This window comes from Falco cherrug, chromosome 8, assembly GCF_023634085.1.
Source record: "Falco cherrug isolate bFalChe1 chromosome 8, bFalChe1.pri, whole genome shotgun sequence".
NCBI lineage: Eukaryota > Metazoa > Chordata > Aves > Falconiformes > Falconidae > Falco > Falco cherrug.
In genome coordinates this window covers 4,752,183-4,773,687 of record NC_073704.1, presented here as the reverse complement: position 1 = coordinate 4,773,687, position 21,505 = coordinate 4,752,183, and the positions used below count along the sequence as shown (strand labels likewise).

The window sequence follows — 21,505 nt, the reverse complement described above, 5'->3', positions numbered from 1 at the left end:
TTCCTCTAAAAAGATTCGATTTTCAATCCCTGCATCCTCAGTGCTCAGAAAAAAAAAAAAAACCCAACAAAAAAACAAACCACAAAACTTTTGAAAATAAAAGCAATTAAGTATTCCAGAGCAAAACAATAAAATATGTAACATGCAATACACATTGCCTTCCACAGGCAGAGCTGGTATCTCAACTACCTAGTAAGCAAAGCAGTGCAACAAGCAAGTAAACAGAGTGGTGTCTTCAATCATTCTGCGTTTGTTTGCTGAGCACAGAGTTCCACAGGGTCTTACAAAACTCAGAACTTCCCAAAACATGAACACCTGAGCAAAGGAAAACCCTGAAGCCATGAAAGGGTAAGCTGAGAAGGGCCGCCTTCAGCCAGAAAAAGGGGGTTTATCCACCAAGTTTGCTGCACAACACGACTCACAATTCTTTTTTCTCTGTACCTACAGGAGTGGATCAGCATGACTACATTTTCAAGTCGGAACTAACACTTTTCTCAGTTTGTACGTGGCAGCAAAGGAAGTTAACGTTCCTAAAAATGTAAAACCGGTAACCTGACTTCGACATTTTTGCAGCTCCCATTACAGGGGCACGTCACTTACCCTAATGCTACCAAGTCTGGTACATGCAATGAAGGCTGTAGTTTTAACGCCTTGCATTCTAATTCCCACATGGGAATAACCAAGTATTACTAGCAATAATTCTAATTCCCATAGGGTATTAACATAGTAATAACTGAGGACAACCCACACAGGTATTTTTCTAGGAAAACCTCTAGTTCAAAGAGGAATCAGTTCAGGGAAACCCCAGTGACTGAGCACAGCATCCTTCCAAAGATGGATTCCTCACCTAAGTGTATCCTAATGCACTGAACAAGAACCAGGTACTTTTCAAGACTAAAACTGGAATATTAAAAGCATCACGTTTATTTGTGACCACTCTTCTGCCCAGTGTTCTCCCCTACGGGTGGCTGCTGCAGAAAGCCATCAGCTCAGATTCAGTACACTAAAAAGATGACTGAGAAGGGAGAATCCTTTTCCTTCTGTCGCTCAGCAAGCCAATACACCAGACCGCTGTATCACCAACACCGGTCCTGGGCTCAGGTTGTAAGACCACAGCTTCAGCTATTGCATCTTAGGTTACCGCTGCAGATACTAAATAAAAATCAGTTCACTAAAGCCAGAGCTCAGTCACAGAAAGGCTTTTACTACACTTGTCACCTGCTCCCTCCTCAATGCTATTTGTTTGTGCTTCACAGCCGTTTCCATCCCATCACTGTGGAAAACCTTCATCTGCAGGATCTGTGCTAAACACAGCACACCAAGATGCCCACAAACAGAATAACACAGGACAAATAATATTTTATGCAAATTTATTCATTAGCTTTAACAACAGCAATAACATGAATCAATACTATGTCCAGCATAAGGTTTTATAATAAAATATGCTATTCTGGTAAGATTGATTTCTAGTGCGTACATTTTAAGGGCAGTTTTCATCCAAATTGGATACATTTTAGAAAAAAAATAAATAAATACAAGGCCAAAAATGCTTACTTAATGAAAGTCCTGCTAAGTAAGACTTCAGGCTCCACATTGCTTCAAAGCACTAATCAGTACAGGTGTCTGCATACATCTTAAAGACTTATACACAAATGGGTTGTGCTCAAGCAGCGTACTTTTTTTTGACATCCAACTCAGACCAATACATAACAAGATTTCCAATTTATACATCTTTATTCTTCTTAAAGCTAGTATCCACCTTTCTTCTCTTTTAGGATTGTCTTGCCTTCCAGTCATGTATCCGAAAACAAATCCTAGCAATATTATGTGTACAAAATACCAAGGTCCAGTCCCTCCATTGCTTTTTTTTTGGCTCGAGATTCAGACTGCACTATCTAGTGGATCCATTCATGCAACAAATTTCTATGCAACTCAAGACTACATTACTCTTGGAATAAAAAAAACCCCAAAATTTTAGGAACACATGGGAACATGGTATGTTCCCAGTTCTGTTATGTTTTTAGAGCACTCTAGAGGAATACATCCTCTCTGGGATGTGTGGTGCTTAGTGCTGCAGCATTAAGCTTTAGGCACACTGGGTTCTGTAGGCTACAGACAGCCCACAAGAAGCTGCATTTCCAGCTTGGCTTCCCTGATGGCCAGTGAATCCAATATATACAGTGGCATTCCGATGTTCACAGTGCATATAGAGGCATTCACTGACGTTCAGGCTACCTTTACGTTCGGCAGTATTAAAATCTGGTCCCAATTTAGATTAGAGACACATAAGAAAACATATTTGGCAAATCGGAGGTATTTCATTTACTAGTGTACTTATAGTGTACAAGCTATCCTCCTTTGGGCATATTTATTCTACAAATGTAGATATGCTTGTTTTGTCTTCTGACTCAAATTCTGCTGATGGCAAAATTCCCTTTTCCTTAAGAAGCTACACTCAGTCCTGAGTCACAAATTTCAAAGCTATTCTAATTTACATATTTTACTTGATTATATCAAAACCCAAAAGCTTGGTCAAAGTATAAACACTTATAAACCTAGTGAAAACATCCCTGAGAAACTTTCAGTAACATAGCAGTAATGACTACATTTGGTCCATTAAGAGGAGGAAGATTGTTACATCCAGTTGTTGAATACTGAGGGCTACAAGTGCATTGGCTGTACATTGGCTTCCTACTCCTTCACTTCCCCTCCCCTTACAAAATATTGTAATTTGAGACAAAAGCCTCTAGAGGTTTTTGTTTAAATTCTATTTAGTTTGATATATAATGTAATTCATTGCAAATTTTATGATGAATGGCCTAGGTTCAGCCCTGGTGTAACACCTTCAGTGTCAACAGAGTTCACACACTTACATTCCAGGGTTGAAGGCTGGCAACACAGATGACTGTGTGAAGGACAGTACCTAAAATACAAAAAGCCTTAAAAGTTAGAGGACACTTTTTGCAAGTTGTCATATGTTTTTGCATACCACTTATTTTGCAAACAAACATTGTACAAAGATTGAAGTTCAGAAGTCATACTGTCATGCCAGAGGAAAACTCAGAACACCACCAGGTTCAACTCCACTGCGAAAGCAAAGTGCGTAGAGTAGTTCCTACAAAAGTGCACGTATGGTTAATGACTATGAAAGTACTGTGTTAGTACACGTGCAGGGTCAAAAAAACACCACACAAGAACTTCTTGAAAATCAGAGGGACATAACATTCTTCATCAGTCTGAAGTTGCTTTAGAGGGCCACGCAGTCCAACATCCCATTGTCTTAGCAGTATCAAACTAAGTCAAAATTCACACACATGTAAGACAGCTAAATGCAAGAAATCCACTTTCCGGCTTCTTTTGTCTGGAATACTAATAATTTTCAATATGTCAGGTTTTAATAGGGTTTCTGAAAACAAAAGGTGTTCAAAAGAAACTACAGCTGCTTGTACTCTGAGGCAAAAACTAAGTTAGCCCTAGACTTTATCTTTCTGTACCAGTACTCCTGACCTTAGCACTTTCTGCTACATCAAACCCGAGCAGACCTGTCACTTGCAATTAAAAAAAGCCATGCTTTATAATGTTACATTAATAGCAACTGTTAAAATGAGGCTATGTGTTATGTTATCAAGTGCAACAAAAGTGTAATACAATATCCTGTACCTAGCACTTGTCTAATTTGTAAGGCAACACACAAAACTACAGAAGTGTTTCTCTAAAGTTAAACCAAAACAGATAGAATACTAAACAGGTGTTTGGGGAAAATATTGGCATTTGGAGTCCACTTCAGGAATCCAAGCAGGATGTTTATACCAAGTTGAGAAGATAGGGGAGCAGAACTATTCATGGTATGGGGGAAAAAAAAAAAGAAAAAAACCCAGAAAACTAAATACTGTATATCAAGTTACTCTGAAGCAACTAAATAAAAGATCTCTCTCATTTTTCTCTATGAAAACAAGAATTGTTCAGAATTCATGAAGAAATTGAGTATGTATACCCACTAAACAGTATCGCTGTGGGGGTCAGCAACACAAATTCACCTTTTTTTTTGCGATCAAATAAGTACTAGATGTATGACTTGCGGGATCCTTTGAAACACCAGCTGTCAAGATCCAACTACACTGGATTTTGTAAAAGTGTAAAAATGAAACTGAGATGAATTTTAGCTCTCTTGGGACAGCATCCTCAAACAGCTAACTTCTGCATTCAACTCTAGAGAAACACCTTAGGCAGGGTCACAGAAGGCAGCATGTGTTTAGCCATGATATTCCTGTAGCAGGTTAGTAAGAAGTGGATCCTTTCAGACAGTAGATGTATTACCAGGTGGTGAACCGTCAGAGACTGCTTTGGGATCAGGAGTGCAACAAACAAAAAGTTGTTTTCCCAAGCTTTTTTGGGCAAATCTGAAGTACATGATGTGGCCCATTGCAACAAAAGACACAGAAATAAGCACCAGTAAGCCAAAAGCTTCAGGGTTCGGGGCCAAGATGACCATGATGAAGTGCAGCAAATCAAGAAGATAATTCATGGAGTTTTGGACACCATTTATGATACCTCTTTCAGATTCTACCACATTTTCTTGGAGCAACTGTGTGACAGTCAAATCAAAGGACCAAAGGCCTATGGAGAGAAAAAAACAGTTATCCATACGACTGGGCTTCTCATGGTAAGTTCATTACTGCACAATTAAATTTATACTGCCACACACTCACTTCTGGCAGAAGTGCTGAGGACAAGCTAGCCTCTTGGCAGACTGCAATGGATTTCACCACGACAGTCAAGAGCAATTTACTTCCCCTTTACTAGTATTTCCTGAAATAATACATACAGCTTGACACATTACCTTGCCTGTCACATACTTCTTCAACACGTCTATCAAGTTAACGCTTCACTCGTCTGTTCCTTATTTAAACAGCTGTAACAGCTCCTTACAGTGTGATCATGCTAGCTACAAGCGCTAAGTTTTGCCTAAGAGGCTTGCAAAAAAGTCAAACACATTTTCAGCTATGCAGAACACCTAACTTACAGTCTCAGTTGGCATGAGCTTCTGTACTAGTTTAGTCTATTAAAGATTGAGTTTTAGAAGTTTATCTTGCAGACAAACCTAATACATGTGAATGAAGTATTTTATTCCTCCAAACCCCAGAAAAACCTGCAGAAATTAAGAGTACAAAAATTCTACAGATGAGAACTACTGTTCATTACATTTACACATTTGACTGCCACTTCCGCTGACAGACAGTAATACTAATGCTAACCAGCAATTCCTCAAAAAATTAATCTGTCATCCAAATCTAAGTTTCTGTTCTAAATCTCCTTGCTGGTCACAAGTTTAAAGGTCAGACAGTTTTAGTGAATGGATTCGTTTAGTGAACTGCTAAGTTTGAAGGTTTTCATAGCAGATGTGTTGAGTTCTGTTTCCTATTAACAAATGGTTTTATTTGGTCGTGAAGGAAGATCATTTAGAGATGAGCATTCCAAAAAACGTTACCTTCATTTCCAGATGTGGTAACTTTTCCCCTATTAGGGATATACAATACACAAGAAATTAGTACTGCAGTCTGTGCACTAGTGGCACTATTGCAAGATTGTTCTATTTTTATGTGGAATACAATGAATTAGCCTTAGAAATGTGACACAACCACCATAGCCTACAATTCTGAACTCAAACTTGTATTTAGTGGACAGGCAGCCAGTAGAGCAGATTTTAAACAGAGATGTAATACTTACCAACTCTAGCAGCAATGACTCCTGCAAACAGGAGACTAACAGAGATTAAAGGCACAGGCTCAGGACTCATCTCTGGGTCGCTGTTAGCAGGAGTAGTAGACCCGTTTAACAAGTTGGGCATTCCAGTTGCAAAAACCATTCCAGGTTTATCTTCTGGAGATGCTATAGTAGGTAATCGTTCACTTTCAAACAGCCTGGCACTGATGTCAGCGAACGGGGAAACAGTCAAATCCATAGGACTTCCAGGCATGAACACAGAGATGGCACATAAAACCAGACAAGCAAACTGAGCAACTCCAGAAATGAGGCCCGTGCGAACCAGGCCACATTTGCGACGAAGCCAAGTGAAAGCTACTGTTCCCATGATTCCAGTGACTGCCGAGGCACCCATCAGGAGGCTCAGCACAGAGCCACTCAAGCCCTGGGTGTATGCATAGCCGGTGGTGATACAATCAAAGCCCAGAACAGTCATGTACAGAAATGCAAGACCCATGCCGGCAAGGAACACCGGCTGGTTGTAGTACGCCACCCATCCATCACGGAACGTGATGAAAGGTTCGGCGATGCGGGCAGCGCAGCCGATCTCCTTCTCCTGTTGGCGCTCAAAGCCAGTTACATCTTTCTCAACAATTAACTGCACTCCTTCAGCTGGTTTCGTGTCACTCTCTGTAAACAGAAATGTAACCATTAGGCACACGCCTGCCCGGAAAGCCCGGAGTGCAAACTGCGAGACAATCGCTTGCAGTTAAGCTCGCTGCTACAGAAGTGCATCAGTTAAATTCTGCAGTCAACCATCCTCTGATCACCTGAATGTCTTGAAGTGTCCTTAAATCCCACCTGTCTAGTAAGGTCAGCTAAGGTTTATCCCTGTCAGACTCCTGCTTATTTAATTAAATTGTGCTCAGAGAAAACACAGCCTGCTTCTCTTCCTTAGACTTGTGAGCAAGTGCTCCATTTCCATAAAGAAATTGTTTGCTTAAGGAATGCCAATGTTGGTTTGCATTTTAACATTGCATGTTTAAATGCACTAACCACAGAACATCGGGAATACTTCCCCCACCATCAGTACCTCATATCATGGTAGAAGAACTAAGGCAGATATGCTTGCTGAAGGCTACCAAAGCCAAAAGCTTTCAAAACTTGACTTAAAAAAAGAAAACCATAAGACTCAGACGATGCTTTTCTACAGTTCCCTTTCCCCTCCAATACAGGAGAAAGGCACTTCCACCGGTCAAACAAAAATCCAGAAAACCCACAGATTAGTAACATTGATAGAAACCACTAATGTTGATAGATGCTTGAATGCCTGAGCTGTGTTTTTACACTGCCGAGTCTGAAGAGCTCCACACACAGCAAGTGAAACAAAGTATTTCTGCAACTTTTAAAAAGGCAACTCATCTACTGAAACAGCAAACTTTAGGAGATGTTTCCTACATACTGACAGTTGTTAAATGCTTCATTCTTCAGGGGCATTCAAGAACCAGTTGCAAAGCTACAGAGCCTTCTATGCTCTTTATCTTGCTCCCCCATCCTAGGCTGCCATCAGCTTAGTCTTGACAGATTAGTGGACCAGCTATTACCACAGGGGATCCGCTAGCTGGGAAGAAATGCCTCTTCAATACTTTTAGTAGCAGCCTCCTATCTCACTATATATTGAGCAAAGAGCAGATTCCTAACTAGCTTTTAAAATCCAAATTCTTTTTAACTTTTCTTTAAAAAAATAATCAACCACAGCAGGTTGTAGTTGGGAGCCTATAGCATGAGCTTTCAGGGGTATCCACTTACTGGTACCCTGAAAATGGGAAAACACTTGAGTTTAGTACCCTGCTTTCTTAGTCAAGCTGAACAACTGGGATTTAGAGCAGAGTAGCTCAAAGTAATTTATTTTTTTCTCCACCATTTCCCGCAGCATGTGGAACTCACTGAAGCATGCCAGACTAGAAATACTACCACCTATTCTACAGCCTCCTGAAAGCCTGTTAGTACTACGAGTAAGCAGAGCTGAATTAGCAGGAAAGAGTCCTATGCAGGCTGTTTTGCTCGTAGATCACACAAAGGGCTTCGTCCAGCTTATTAACTATGGTACAGATGGACAGGAGCATTCCTCATCATCAGCCCCAAGTAACAGGGCAGTCACTCTAAAGGACTAATTAAAAGAAGATAATTCATTCTTTGGCTGCATTTTACAGGTTTCCTCAAATAGCTGCACAAAGGGTTGTTACTTGGATTAGAGCCCCTGGTATCTGTATCCAAAACCTGACATGTCCATGCTACGAGCAGGCAGCTATACAGCCTCACAGCAGCGTCTGTGAAAGGCAAGTCCACACTTCAGTTCGACTGATACAGTGAATAACTGTTGAAATTCACAGAATACTTTTGTGTTTTCAATACCTTTCTTCACATTCAGCTGTTTCAGTTCCGATTCTTCAACTTTTGCACATTTGAGAGCCAGGGTAGGGGTTTTCTGATAAACCTTCCAGAGCAGCAGATATTCCACACACATTGACATCAGGTTCCAGCCAGAAATGAATCCGCAGCCAATCATCGGGGAGCCAAACGTCATTATCTGACCAACTGCCATTGGGGCCAGGATGTTGGTCAACTGGTCAATTCTTCTTATTGTGGCATTCATATCTGTCAAATTATTGGAAGATACAAAGTAATTGCTGAAAACTTACAGTAAAACATTCACTAACACACCTGACGACTGCACACGTATATATACATCCAGCTACAAAGTCCTGCCCCAGCTATAACTGGTTCGAGCAGGAGTTACAGCTGCTAACCAGGGGCACCTTTAGAGCATTGCAACATTTAAGTTGTGATCAACCAAGGTGTTTGTAAGCCAAAACCCCGCTCCCAACAGTTTTGCCTGCAGGAGGTCTTCCAGGTTTAGCTTGCTCCTGCAAGTAACTGTTAGTCATGAGATCAGACTACCCTGACATCCTAGTGATATTACGGGCCCCTAGCCTAACTCCAGACATAAAAAGGAATTCCACACGGTAGAATTCTTTCCTGTAAATATAATTTTAGCAACTACTACCTCCCAGTACCGGACCATGTATCCCCTAATCTCCTCCACTGACTTCTTATAACTGGTGACCACAGCACCCACCACGATAGCAACAGACCTTTGAAATTACTAAATTTCCTTATTGAGTCACATTGGTCGATGGCAGCTGTAGGCAGTCTCAGAACTTACTGAGCAAAGTCCTCACTCCTTTCTGGTCCACACTTTGATGTCTCCGGTCAAAACAAGGAGCCCATTCTTAGCACAAACACATCTTCCATTTGCTGGTAGGTGACATCTCAGCCTCCCCAACCTTATCCACTTTAGCATCACTACGCCCTCCGGGCTCCTGTAAGCTTCCCATTAATGGTACCATTGTTCCACTTCTAAAAGTCACTTCGACACTCAGTAGTTTTACACATCAGGGCTTTATGCTACTTAGAAGTGCATCTCAAACCCTTCTAGAGTCCTATTATGAAATCAGAGCCTTTGAAGGGCAAGTGAAACCATATACTAGCATGAAGCTGCTTTTCTGAATCTGTAGAAAATTACTCTTTGCTGTTCAAAGAAATGTTTAGGTTATTCTATTTAGAATTCAAAAGTCGATTCGATCTTAACTATTTGACTGATGGTTAACTAAGATAAGTTACATACTTGCACAATATTTGGCTTTAGAAATTCCAAGAACTAAGCTCTGGGTTTCGAGCTGAGGAAGGCAAATACTCCCACTCAGAAAAGGTACAAACTAAGAGTGAATAGAAAAACTAATCAAGGACAACAAAGAAGGGGAAGCCAAGGCATTTCCTCATTTCCCTAACTTGCTTAACTAAGGCTCCCCTGAGGAACAGCGCAGAGCTGGACAACAGTATCTGCTGCAGAGTCAATGCAGGTGTTCAATTTTATGTTAAGCAATTTCCACAATCTCCCAGTTACAATTACTATCACACACACAACAACTCTGTTCAGCCTGGAGGAGATCCTTTAGATAGATCCATTGAACTAAGGCACTTGCTCAGTGGGGCTTTTTGTTTTTAAATTAAGTTGCATGAGAGTTTGGAGTAACCTCTTGCCTGATTTTTCAATCCAGCCTAGAAGTGGTCATACAATTCCAATGGAGATCGTGACACAGCAGAGAGGCAGGACTGCCTCCCATGCCGCACTTCTCCCCAGGCGTGGCCTGTGCCTTATCTCATGTGTAGGAAGCAGCACAGGGACTGGGGAGACAATTTGCTGAGTAAGATCTGACACAAGAAAGGTTAACGAGGACCATTAGAACTTTAAGACTTTTACAGATAGATGGCATTTTTCTACTAGTGATTCACACGCATAAAGAAAGTTAACCTGTACTGCTGCTCTGTACCTAAAAAGGTACTAAAACGTGCCTTAAAAGGCACTGCAAGGTCAAAATAAAAGACTATGGTGGAAAATCGGTACACTGGGAAATGAAAGCAAGACACTTAATATATCTAATAACTAGCCTCTCCTGGATGAAACAGGCAAGTAAGATTCCTTTACTGGAGATACAGAATAAATCTGCAATATAGGATTCAAATCCCTAAAAAGACTCCGATATGTAAACTGAACTTTATGGGCAAGTTAAGCAGCTTCATCCAAAAATCAGAGTCCACAAGCTGAAATGCTGTCTAGGCCTGGAGGTATCTAAACTCCACAAGTGTCAGACTTAAAACTTTGGTCCCAGAGTTACTCCAGCGAGCTGAAGATGTCTTGGCTATGTTAAGCTGCTCTGTGCCTTGTTCACACTTCAGCATCAGTTCTTATATCTGGGAAGGCCTAAGTTCCCTTATAGGGTTGACTCAGAGCCCACAAAGCCTGGCCAAGTTCACTGCAAAAGAAAATACATGTTGCTTCCCACACCGTCTGTTCAGTCAGAGCCAGAGGTGAATCACACACCCCTTGGGGTGAATGGGCTTGCAGCCAGCAGTACCCTCCAGCAAGGAGGGTCAGGTTCAATGCATCCTTGGGGAAGAGGATCCCAAACAATCTCTCCCATCTAAGCAGTGCCACGACTACCAGGCTGCAGCAGAATTAGAATGGGAACTCACTCTCTCTCCTAATAAAGCCACACCACTGTGCAAGAAAGGGGAAAGAAGGAAAAATATTTACTAGGCAAAGAGGAAGATTAAATCTATAGCCTAATAACAAAGGTATCTGATATTAAAGGAATACAGAGCTTTCAGTTCCAACTGAAGAAAAGTGCTCACAGCTCTGAGTTAGACATCTAATGCTAGAGAAGTGCCCTATTTCAAATATATCTGCATGCACATCATTTCCTACCAGCAATTTTCTCATCTGCCTATTTACAGTTCTGGACTTCATTCTCATGTACCTCTTTCTTGATTCCTATGTGAGGAGCCCAGTTACGCAACAGTTTTCCATTTCATTCCAGGGACCTAAAAATAAAGTATTGCGACACTTCGCTTTAAGTGCCTGGAAGTTAAATAGCTTTTCTATTAAACACTGGTTATTTGATTTAAGAGTGTGGTGTCTGTTTTTGTTCAGCAAGAGTAAAGTTTTCCCAACAAAGCTGCAGCAGGACTAAAAAGTGGACAAATCAAGTTTAGGGATGCCTAACTACACTGTCATCACAACAGTAATTTCTAATCTTCTAAGTGTAGTCTAGAGCAGTGGAGAGGAAAATAAAGGCTGCCCTTTTTTACCTGCTGTAAAATAGTATCTGGGACTCAAAGATGTGCTGACGTCTGGAAAACTCTAAAAAACAATCTTTGAAATTAAGACATTTAAAGGTATTAAAAAGGCAACATATTTCACCTGCCAGTTTGCTTCTGTCTTCCCCTGCAACCACAACAATCCAGTCCCTCTGAATTGTGATGGCTGTGGCAGTGCTGGCCAAATTGGCAATATTTGCTATTGTGATAACCAGGATATAGCACATCGTCTAGAGAAATGGGGGGAAAGAGTTACAATGTGAGAAAATTGATGGAGATCTCCACTCCTACCCTGTACAACCAGAAAAGACATTTTTACATTTGAATCCATACATTTTAGTGTTGTTCTTCAGACAAAACACGACCAAGTCTACTTTACAATTCCTGACAGAAAATGTACACCTTTGTTTATCCAACTAGCTCAAAGTTTATTTGCCAGTTTTAGCTCCCAGAAATGTCTAAACAGACTAGAGAGAAATCAAAATTCACCTGTCTCCCACGCTCCCCATAAGTTTCTTTGCAAATTAATTCCTTATCAACATGTTCAAGCACTCACCAGAAGCCATCCATGGTATAAGGTCAAAAGCTCAGTCTTAAACAAGAAGATAACCATCAGGATGATACCACACAGGATGACAGACGCATTCTGTACAATCAAGGATGTCTGGGCCACTGTTTCAAATCAAAACAGACAGCAACAGCTATGAACATAAGAATGAGCTAACTATAAGCTTAAGGCAGTTAATATTAAGGAACATGCACGAAAAATCTTTAAATGCTTTTATTTCTTATTCTCCCCCTCAAAACTAAGTGGTAAAACTATACTTCACACTAGATTTTGAATCTTCCCTTGTCTTAGAGAAACAGTATTAATGTCTGATGTAACTTTGTGGCTGTTAACAACTCACAGCTTTTAACAGTTTACAGCCCAAGTAGGTCTTAGTCAAAAAAAAAAAAAAACAAACCATCAAACTGTACCTGTTCAAATGCTGAAACTATTTTTAAAGGGGCAAAACCAGGGCTTAGCCTGGGTCTCTAAAATTCATCTTCAGCATACCATGGAAGTGATGCCGTTTTGTATACTGAAGAATGTAATATCACATTATTTATAAAACAGAGCAGAGCATACATATTTAAAGTAAGTGTAAACATGCACTGCATTTACATTACACCTAAGTGGAAGATGTTTGTATCCAGATGGAAGACAACAAATAACGCAAGTATATGTTAGTATTAGGCTATAAAGAGCTGGGCCTGTAGTTCTTGAGGAGATGTGCTTTTTACCTGTTGCATGTCCACACACTAATACGTACTATACAGGTTTAGCCTGAGTAGCAGATACATTGCTATGTAAAACTGTTTTCTTCCAGTCTGTGACACTATCTTTGTATAATCATTACCACCCTCAAACATCACTCTTCTTCAAAAAAAAAAAAAACCACAAAAAACTTAGCAAGCCCCATTCTCATATCTGACTTGAGGAGTTAAGTACCAGCTTTATCCTTTCACATTAATTTGATCCATCCTTCAGTAAATAACCTGCTCTGTGCATCTAACCTTTGAGCCTGGAGTTCTTGTCCACCCAGTCTCCAATAATGGCTCCCAGGAGAAGAACTGATCCCGCCACAACCAGTCCGTAGACTGCCGTCAGGAGTAAGCTGTTTCCGTAAAGTTCAACCAGGAATACAGACACAGCAAAATGCCACATACGATCTCCCTTAAAGAGTAACAGAGAGTACATACGCCACATCACTATACGCACCTTGCGAGGACCCAAGCTGACTATTTCACTAATGTCCTGACAAAAGTTTGTGTTAAAATAAAGGTTTGTTACACATGCAGGGGCAAGGTGTGGGGTTGTTTTGGTTTCTTTTTTTTTTTTGGGGGGGGGGGGAGGGGGGGAAGGGGCAGGGGAAAGATGTTGGGTTTACTTTATTTTGGGGGTTAGGTTGGGATTTTTGATGACTACATCCTGCCACTGTTGATTTTATCCCAGTTTCACTAAAATAATCTGTCCTAATCAAGTGCAACATCACAGTTTATAATACCGTGTCAAATATCCCAGATTTTTTCTATTATAATATTAACAAAGTCCATTACATAATGGACTTTGTTAATATTATTATAATAGATATTTTTGTTACCAGCCACAACCAACAAGGCTCAGAAAGCTTACACAGATTCTCCAGCACAAATCAAATATCAACAGATTCATTGATTACCAGTACTATTTAAGTAACTTTCCAAGTTGGCAGTTTGTTCTTAGATGATCAAAGCTTAAACGCTGCTTTAAAGCACAAGAGCCGGTCAAGCCAAAACAAGTCAACACAATTCAGGATGGATATGGCTAAATCATGGAAGATGTTCTCCTAAATATTAACTGAAGTTTCCGAAGCCAATGGACTTAAGATCTTGTAACAACGTTAAACATCAGCACATCACTAAGAAGTAGAATATCAGGTCTTGTTTAACCCATTGCAAACTCATTGCTAGTTCAACCTATCTAGCCTATTGCTTAGAATACACAATTTTCATGTTCTGATATCTCTTAACTACAGCTTAAAAAAAACCCAAAATGCTAAACATGCTCAAGTGAAGTAGTTTTCATACTATTCAAAACATTAATTCTGCTACCAAACAGACCTGTGGCTTGCGAATGAAATCACTGAGGTTTTTGTGTGGTCGGTCACATGATAGGAGTCACATATGTTTTTGCACATACTGAGAGAAATGCACTACAAAAAAACACTTTATGTAATTAATAATGAAACAGATGAATAGAAATCCTTCACACTATTCTAGGCCACACAGTGTTTAGTAAGGGTCTCTAATGTTAGCCTTTTATAAACCAAACATGAAACTGTTTTCTTCAGCAATTGCTTATTTAAGATAAGGCAGCAATGTGATACAGTGAATAGTACAAATTTCTAAGGGGACAGCATTAACATAAAAGCACTTTTTAAAAGCAAAGTCTGCCTGATCTAACAGATCATATAACATCCAAAGATACATAAAAAGCATACTGTTTGGAGGTTCAAAATAATTGCAAAGTTTGATTGAAGTCTTCAGTGTAGTACAGATGCACAAAAGGAATTTGCCTTTTAATGTTACTGAAGCTCCTTGAAGGAGGTTACTTCAAATATCGTAATATTAAAACATTCATAATTGTTTCCTTAACCTTAAGTGGAAAGAAAAAATTACATCCCAATCACGTTCACCTGTTCAAGAAAAACCTCTGGATTTTGTACATTTTTTTTGATTAAAAGCAATTAAAAAAATGCAAACATAAGCACATCAGCTTAGATGTGCCCTCTCATACATGTTAAACCATTTTTCACTCTCCAGAGACATGTAAAGTCTTCTGTAAAATATGTTCCACTTTTAGTCCATGGTTAGTAGAAGTATATAGAAAGTATTCCAGCAATGAAAACACCGGGATGCCACTTCCCAAGTCTAGCACTCACACTTAATACAACCCGAGGCACCTCTTTACTAAATTTCACTTAAAATACATGCAGGTGGGTTAACAAGTTTTGATTAGCCTGCATACCCATTTAAGCTAGAAAAAATAGGCCAAAAGAGTACTTTCACATTAAAATTTCATAACAGAAGTTTGGTTTGGGTTTCTTTTTTTCCCCTTTCAGCAGTGATGTTTCAGTTACTGAATTCTCACAAGATGAAAAAGGCATTTTTAAGAAATGTGAGCATGTTATAATCAATGCCAGCCACTAATGTCAGAGTGAAAAACCTGACCTCACTTGACACTCACAGGAAGATTCCCGACTCCAGCGAGATCACAATTTTGCTACACAATTCATTTAAGGAGCCTGTGAACTCCGTTCAACTATATCCAACGCATTTACCCAGACTATTTTGAACAGGCCAATCAACACAGATAATTTTTCAAGTAACTAAAGCTGTTCCAACCTGGAAGTAAGAGGTTTTTTTTCAAGAATTAAAAACCATGAAGAGCAAAGGTAAATTAGTATCAGGGAAGAATAATATTAGTGAACTACAGAGGTTTGAAGCAGGTATGTAATTGCAAGCTAAGTTCTACCTATTGAAACGTAAACAAGTACTGCCTTCAGAAACAGGCAAAGTCAACTATATATACACTTAATCCCACCTTAAATTGTCTCAAAACGTGGGTATTTCAACTCTTGACAGCTACAGCTGTTTAGCATCCCCATCCTTTTAAAGATGGTTCTGGCTCTTCTGCTGTGACAATTATCCTTACAATAATCTCGGGCCAAACGTATACAACCCCGTCTCAGAGCTGCAGGCAGCAGATCGAGCCGTAGCCCGGCTACTCCCTCCTGACAGGCCTGCTGGGGTCTGAGGGGCACAGGCAAGGCAGGGGACTGACCTCCCGGCACCAACAAGGGGAACGCCGTTTCATTCTGTACTTTCTTCACTGCCGAGTGACAGACAGTAACAAATTAAGCACAAAAAAAAGGCAACAGCGTAAGCTCGGAGCCTCCAGTTCAGCAGCGCAGCCCGGACTATTAAGATCACAGCACACATTCAAGGGCCTTACTCAACAGCAGCCTAAGTCCAGGCTTTGTTCAAATCCAAGCATTTGCAGAGATGTGACACGTTTAATCATTTACAGCTTTTTTCTGTATTTGGGAACGGCTTAGTAACACAGAAACCAAATTAGCTCTCTCAATCACAGCAAAACCACATTTCTGTCAGCTTTTGCATTGCAGATGTAGCCCTTTTAGAACAAAGATGATTTATTACTTCTGAGTCCTGAAGATTAAGGCGCTCGTTTATCATTCCTGTAAGCAAAAATGTTCAGACCACAGGAACACTAAAGCTCAGGAGATAGAAAAGGTGCAGTCCTGTGCCCAGTCCTGTCAAAATAAGCTGTATTTATGTTGCTTCAGCAGGTTTGGTTGGTTTTGAGTCAAGATTTGCAGCACAAAAGAAAACAGACTAGACCAAAGAGATAATCATTAATACCACTAAACGGCTAAAAAGACATCTTGCAGTCTTAATGTTTGTTATGGTGTGCAACACTGTTTTCAAACCCTGCTTTGTCACCTTGACTCATGTACCCCGAGAGCAGCCCCGCTACCAAGCTTTGCTGCTCTCCTCAGAGGAGTACGCAGGGCTGAGCCAACTCCCTGTTGGGCACTTTGTAGGCATTGACCTGACAGAAACTGTTGCAGGTTACAACCCTGGCCTCTAAAAAGCAGCAACCTGAACAGAACCATCACCATTCAGCTCCTTCAGCAATATTGATAATTGCTAAAATCATGCACTTGTTTAAAGCAGCGTGACACCACTCCAAGGCTGCTCCCATTAACAGAAGCATCAGTGTGACCTTTCAGGTTAGCGCCAGCAAGGAGCTGCCAGGGTTCTGCATGCAGCGGTGTAACCGTATATCAGCCACTTGTTCAATGCTATACAAAGCACACGCTAAACTGGTCCAAACACAGGACTAAAGACAGAACAGGGAATAGTAGGGCCTTTCCACTTCTTTTTGAATCAAGCCACTGGATGGAAACTTAAGATTGCATTATAAGATTTTATCATAGGAATAGAACCAGATTGTCTATTTTTAGTGCATATTTTAAAGATTTTTTTTTTTTTTTTAGTATGCTTCAAATGATTAAAAACTGGGTAGCATGTTACCTTAGCCAGAAAGAGAGCATTTGCTAAGGCAAACATTTTGCCAGAAAGACATTCCCTGCCGCTCTCAAGAGGTTTGCTAACAAGTGGCAGTTATGGGTCCATTGCAAACGGAGAGTATTGCCCCTTAGTAAATATCCAAGTCCTTCGAACACATGTTGCAACAGACTGTCTCTCATTCTGTTACAGCCTATGCTTCGCTTCTGTCACTCAGAGCTTACTCTAGAAGGAGTCTCACTGCTTCTGTGGTTACCTACAAGCACAAGAGGGTACAGAACCAGGCCCTGGGGAAACCCAGGGCAGCACTACTGAAAGCTGCGCCTCTTGCAACATACAAAGTAAAGATTATGGAGGCTTTTAACGGCCAGACGTTGTAACGAGCCCTCCGCCTTCGTGGCGGTGTGCTATTCCGTGGAGATTTTCTGCAGAGTATCGACCCCGTGCAGGTAAGTCGCGCTAGATTAATAAAGCCCTACTTCTGCCAGGCTCTTTACTTACCCAAGTGGACAGTGCATGCCCAAGATAAAGAAGGAACTTTGCAGACGTAAAGAAGGCAAGCACGGATCCTAAACGAGAAACAAGACACACGCTCAGGGAGTCTGAGGCGCACCCACCGTGCCCAGCAGCCCCGCCGGGGGGGCCGCCCCCGGGACGCGCGTTACGGGGCGGCGGCGCCCCCCGCCCGCCGGGGCCCCCCGCCCCCTCCGCGCCGGGGCGGTGAGCGGAGCCCAGCGGGAGCCCGGCCGCCCCCCCCGCGCACTGACCGCCGCGCCGCCGCTCGCCCGCCGGCCCCGCTCGCCGCGCCATGCCGGCCCGCTGCGCCGCTGCCTCAGCCCGCTGCACGGAGGAGGCGGGGGACGCGCGGCTTCGCTCCGTGTTGCCTTCCCCGACTTAGCTAGCACTGTAGCTGAAGTCGGAAAGCCTTAGCCTTATGCGCCGCGGCCGGGCACCCTCCGCCGCGGCCGGGAACGGGGAGGGGGCCGAGCGCCCTGCGACGCCCGGCTGACTCCGGGGTCCGCTGCTGCCGGAGGCGCGGGGCTGCGGCTTGGGGGGGCCCCGCCGCGCACCGCCCTTTGTACGCGGCCGCCGGCCCCGCCCGCACGGCACGGCACGGCACGGCACGGCACGGCACGGCCCCGCCCCCACGGCAGCGCCCGCCCTGCGCTGGGCCCCCGGCGCCGCCCCGGAGCGGAGTGCCCCCGCCGGGCTCCTTTCCCGCGCCTGGAAAAAGGCTTGAAACTCCAGGGTATCCATCCTGAAGCTGGGGGAGCAAGGCCAGCACCAAGTATCACACGGCTGTGGCAGGAAGCCCCGCCGGTGACAGTGCTCCCAGTTCAGAGCTCTCAAAAAAAAAAACCACAACCAAAACACAAACCCCACGGGGTACCGAAATTTAAGTTATTAACTGGAATAACCTCTTCTAAGGAAGATGGTGCAGAGATCGCTCCTTTGATGCTGGCTCAGGCTGTCCGCTTCAAATCGAGTATGCCACATCCTACCGCCAATGTTTTGTCTGTACCCTACGTGACCCACCTCTGGCAATGACCACCAGCAGGAACTGTATTTTTATAGAACATAAAAAGCCAATCAAAATGTACAATCGGTTAGCTTTTTCAGGATGCTATGAAAATAATTAAGAAGCACCTGCCCTGCTTCAGAAAACACAATGGTACCTGATGATGAGATAATTTTGCCATGGTGTAATATTGCAGAGTTCCCTCTTATATGTATAAAATTGCTCTGGTCCGGTTGCCCCCCCCTCCCCCCCAGTATATAGGCCATCCCAGAAGCAAATGCCTGACGTAACAGAACAATAACCTGTTCTGGTTCTGCCGCTCCTGTGATCTTGTTCAAAGTATTCGTAGTATTAATTAGATGGCTTTCTATGCATGAATCACAGTTTAACCTTTGCATAAAAGGAACTACACCTTGGGAAAAAAAATACAGAAATAAAAATTCATATAAACATAGGAAGCCTAAAAGTACTATTTTGATGGGATGGGTTATCCTGGGTGAGTGAAGTGTTTCTTCTTGGGGTACGTCCCTTAGAAAACGCACAAAATCTTTTCTCAGATTGGCATCAACAGTAGAGCCCATTTTCTTGATGGCTTGCCTTCTAAAGCCTTACTGCTTAAACTGTATTATTCTTTACTAACAGATAAAGAGAATGATTTTTCCTAAAACTTAACATTTTTAATACTATTAGCCCACATTAAATAAATAACCTGCAGTATGTCAGAATCAACAGATGCTTAGTTGCTTTTAAGTCTATTAACTGTCGGCACTTGCACCTTTCCTAACAACTTTGGTGTATTCCACACGTGGACGCACTAATTAACCGGGGTTTCGGCTGCAGTAAGGCTGCGACTGGTGTCTAAATTCCTCGGGTCGGGCAGCACGGTCTCGAGGAGCACCGCAAGGTGCCTGTCATGGCTGGACAGGCCAACATGTTTGATACGAATCTTTTCCACCCTGTCCCCGGTGGCACTCCTGGCCACTGTCCCAGTTTGGGTGCTGGGCTCGGTGGCTCTGGGGTCTGCCCTAGGCTGGCAGGTACCAGGCATGCCACAGCAGCAGCAGAACTGCATCCTAGAGGTTCACTCTCCGTACCGCAACGCTAGGAACGCTCCCCAGGAAAGCGCTGCTGGTTAGACCTGGTTTTGTCACTAGAGAACAATTTGGAAGAATTAGAGTTTAAATTATTATTCCTGATTGAATGCTCGCTGTGCTTTGTACATTTTTTATATAGGATATATAGGTGAAATCCCTTATATAGGATTAGATGGGTGAATTCATCATCTTTGTTACTTTTTTTCCTACAAGGTAATGCACTTTGTTGTGATCTTTAAGGCATGAAAAAAGGCCAAGAAGACATACCTACCATCCTTTGAAATTTAAAAAGCAATGGTTCCTAGCGCTCTCTGGGATTTCTCGTGCAGAAGTATGTACAGTCTGCCCACGACAGACGCAGGGAATGGAACGTGTCTGTGAAATACTGAATGTATTGGACGTCAGTGCAAGATTGATCTGCACGCAAAAGCCACCCTGGCCGTAGCACACAATGTATGATGCACACGACTTGCACACCACAAATAAACCATGCAGTTCATATGCTGTAGGTCACACATGTCCCAGGCGTACCAGAGTCACCGCACATGCGATACAGGGTCCCCACTACCTATAGAAACAGTAAGTACCATCCAGAATTCCTGTATCTGAAGGCAGTGACAGCACCTTTTCTAGTAATTTCCCTGCCCAATGTCCAGAGGGCCTAGGCACACAGCTAAAAGGCCATAGCTGGTTTATGAAGTGTTTGTCTACTTCCAAAAGCAGCGGAGTTGGCAGGTGGAGGAAATCCGTAGCTTTTCTCCTGAATTTGCCACCACTTTGCTCCATGAGCTTTCCCCAGATTCTTATTAAAGTCTGTGCTCAGGTTTCTTCCCCCGTCGAACAGGGAATATCAGAACATTCCTTACAAGACCAGTGTTAAACCTAATACAGCAGCTCGAGCACTCCAATTCTTACATCTAAGATGCTGCTGAAAAAGCCCCAAACATTCATGTTAATACTCCACTAAATCCAAATTTTATTAGATTGCCTTGTGAAGCCCTTGTGATTATTTTTAAAGATGCAGTTCTTGTTTCAGGTCGGCTGTCTCACCGGAGTCTTTTCACCACAATATTTACAGATTTCTGATGCATTTAGGGAGGTGTTTAATAGCCAGAAGCCGTGTGAGAGGAGTTACCAGTTTTACTTGGTGTAGACCCGGCTCAGCAGTCTTGCAGCAGGGATTTACATCACGGGACAGCACACCAGTGTGGATCCGAGCCCAGGTCTGACTAATTGTCACTGGCAGAATGGAAATGGAGGCAAAAAAGTTAGATTTTGGAGACGCCGGATGCTTTTTTTGTCTGAACACAGGTGCCAAAAGATGTCTGTAGATTCAGAAAACATGTTTAGGTTTACAAATAAGAGCTGCTGAGTTTGCAGAGGTAATAGTTTCACTAGGATTTCCATCTTCCTTTCCAGCAAGGGCAACCAGTATGTGCGGAAGCCCCGGGTTATGACCAAAACACTAAGACAACCTTGCTACGCATATAACCCTGGCTTGCCACCACTCTTTGGAATATATATGTTGGTGGGAAGCCCTATAGCCTCTTCTATCACAAGGCCAGCCCTAGCCTCCCACTTAGCAACTTGATGGTGCCTCTTCTTACCTACAATCTCTGCTTTTTCTGTGGGAAGGTTTAATCATTTCTTTTGTCACTACTTTTCCAGATTATGAGACAGCACAGTTTATCGTCGTTTCGCTTCTTTTTTCATGTAAAGAAAACCCTTTCAGAATTTATATTTTCTGCCGTTGTGACTGTCACGAAAGAATGTTATTCTTAACAGAAATCTCTGAATTCTTTATAGCCCATCACTGGAGATACACAGCAATTAA

At 42.3% G+C, this 21,505-nt stretch overlaps 1 protein-coding gene across 1 annotated transcript; it reads right to left on the bottom strand.

The window, feature by feature from the left end:
* Positions 1 to 1,353: 1,353 nt before the first annotated feature.
* SLC40A1 (solute carrier family 40 member 1) lies at positions 1,354 to 18,121 on the bottom strand. Its single transcript, XM_055717713.1, has 8 exons — positions 17,826 to 18,121; positions 17,560 to 17,627; positions 12,982 to 13,141; positions 11,981 to 12,096; positions 11,528 to 11,654; positions 8,119 to 8,361; positions 5,728 to 6,393; positions 1,354 to 4,617 (listed from the first exon to the last, which is right to left on the bottom strand). The coding sequence occupies exons 1-8, from the start codon at positions 17,866 to 17,868 to the stop codon at positions 4,298 to 4,300; spliced, it is 1,743 nt and encodes a 580-aa protein (XP_055573688.1). The 5' UTR covers positions 17,869 to 18,121; the 3' UTR covers positions 1,354 to 4,297.
* Positions 18,122 to 21,505: the final 3,384 nt, after the last annotated feature.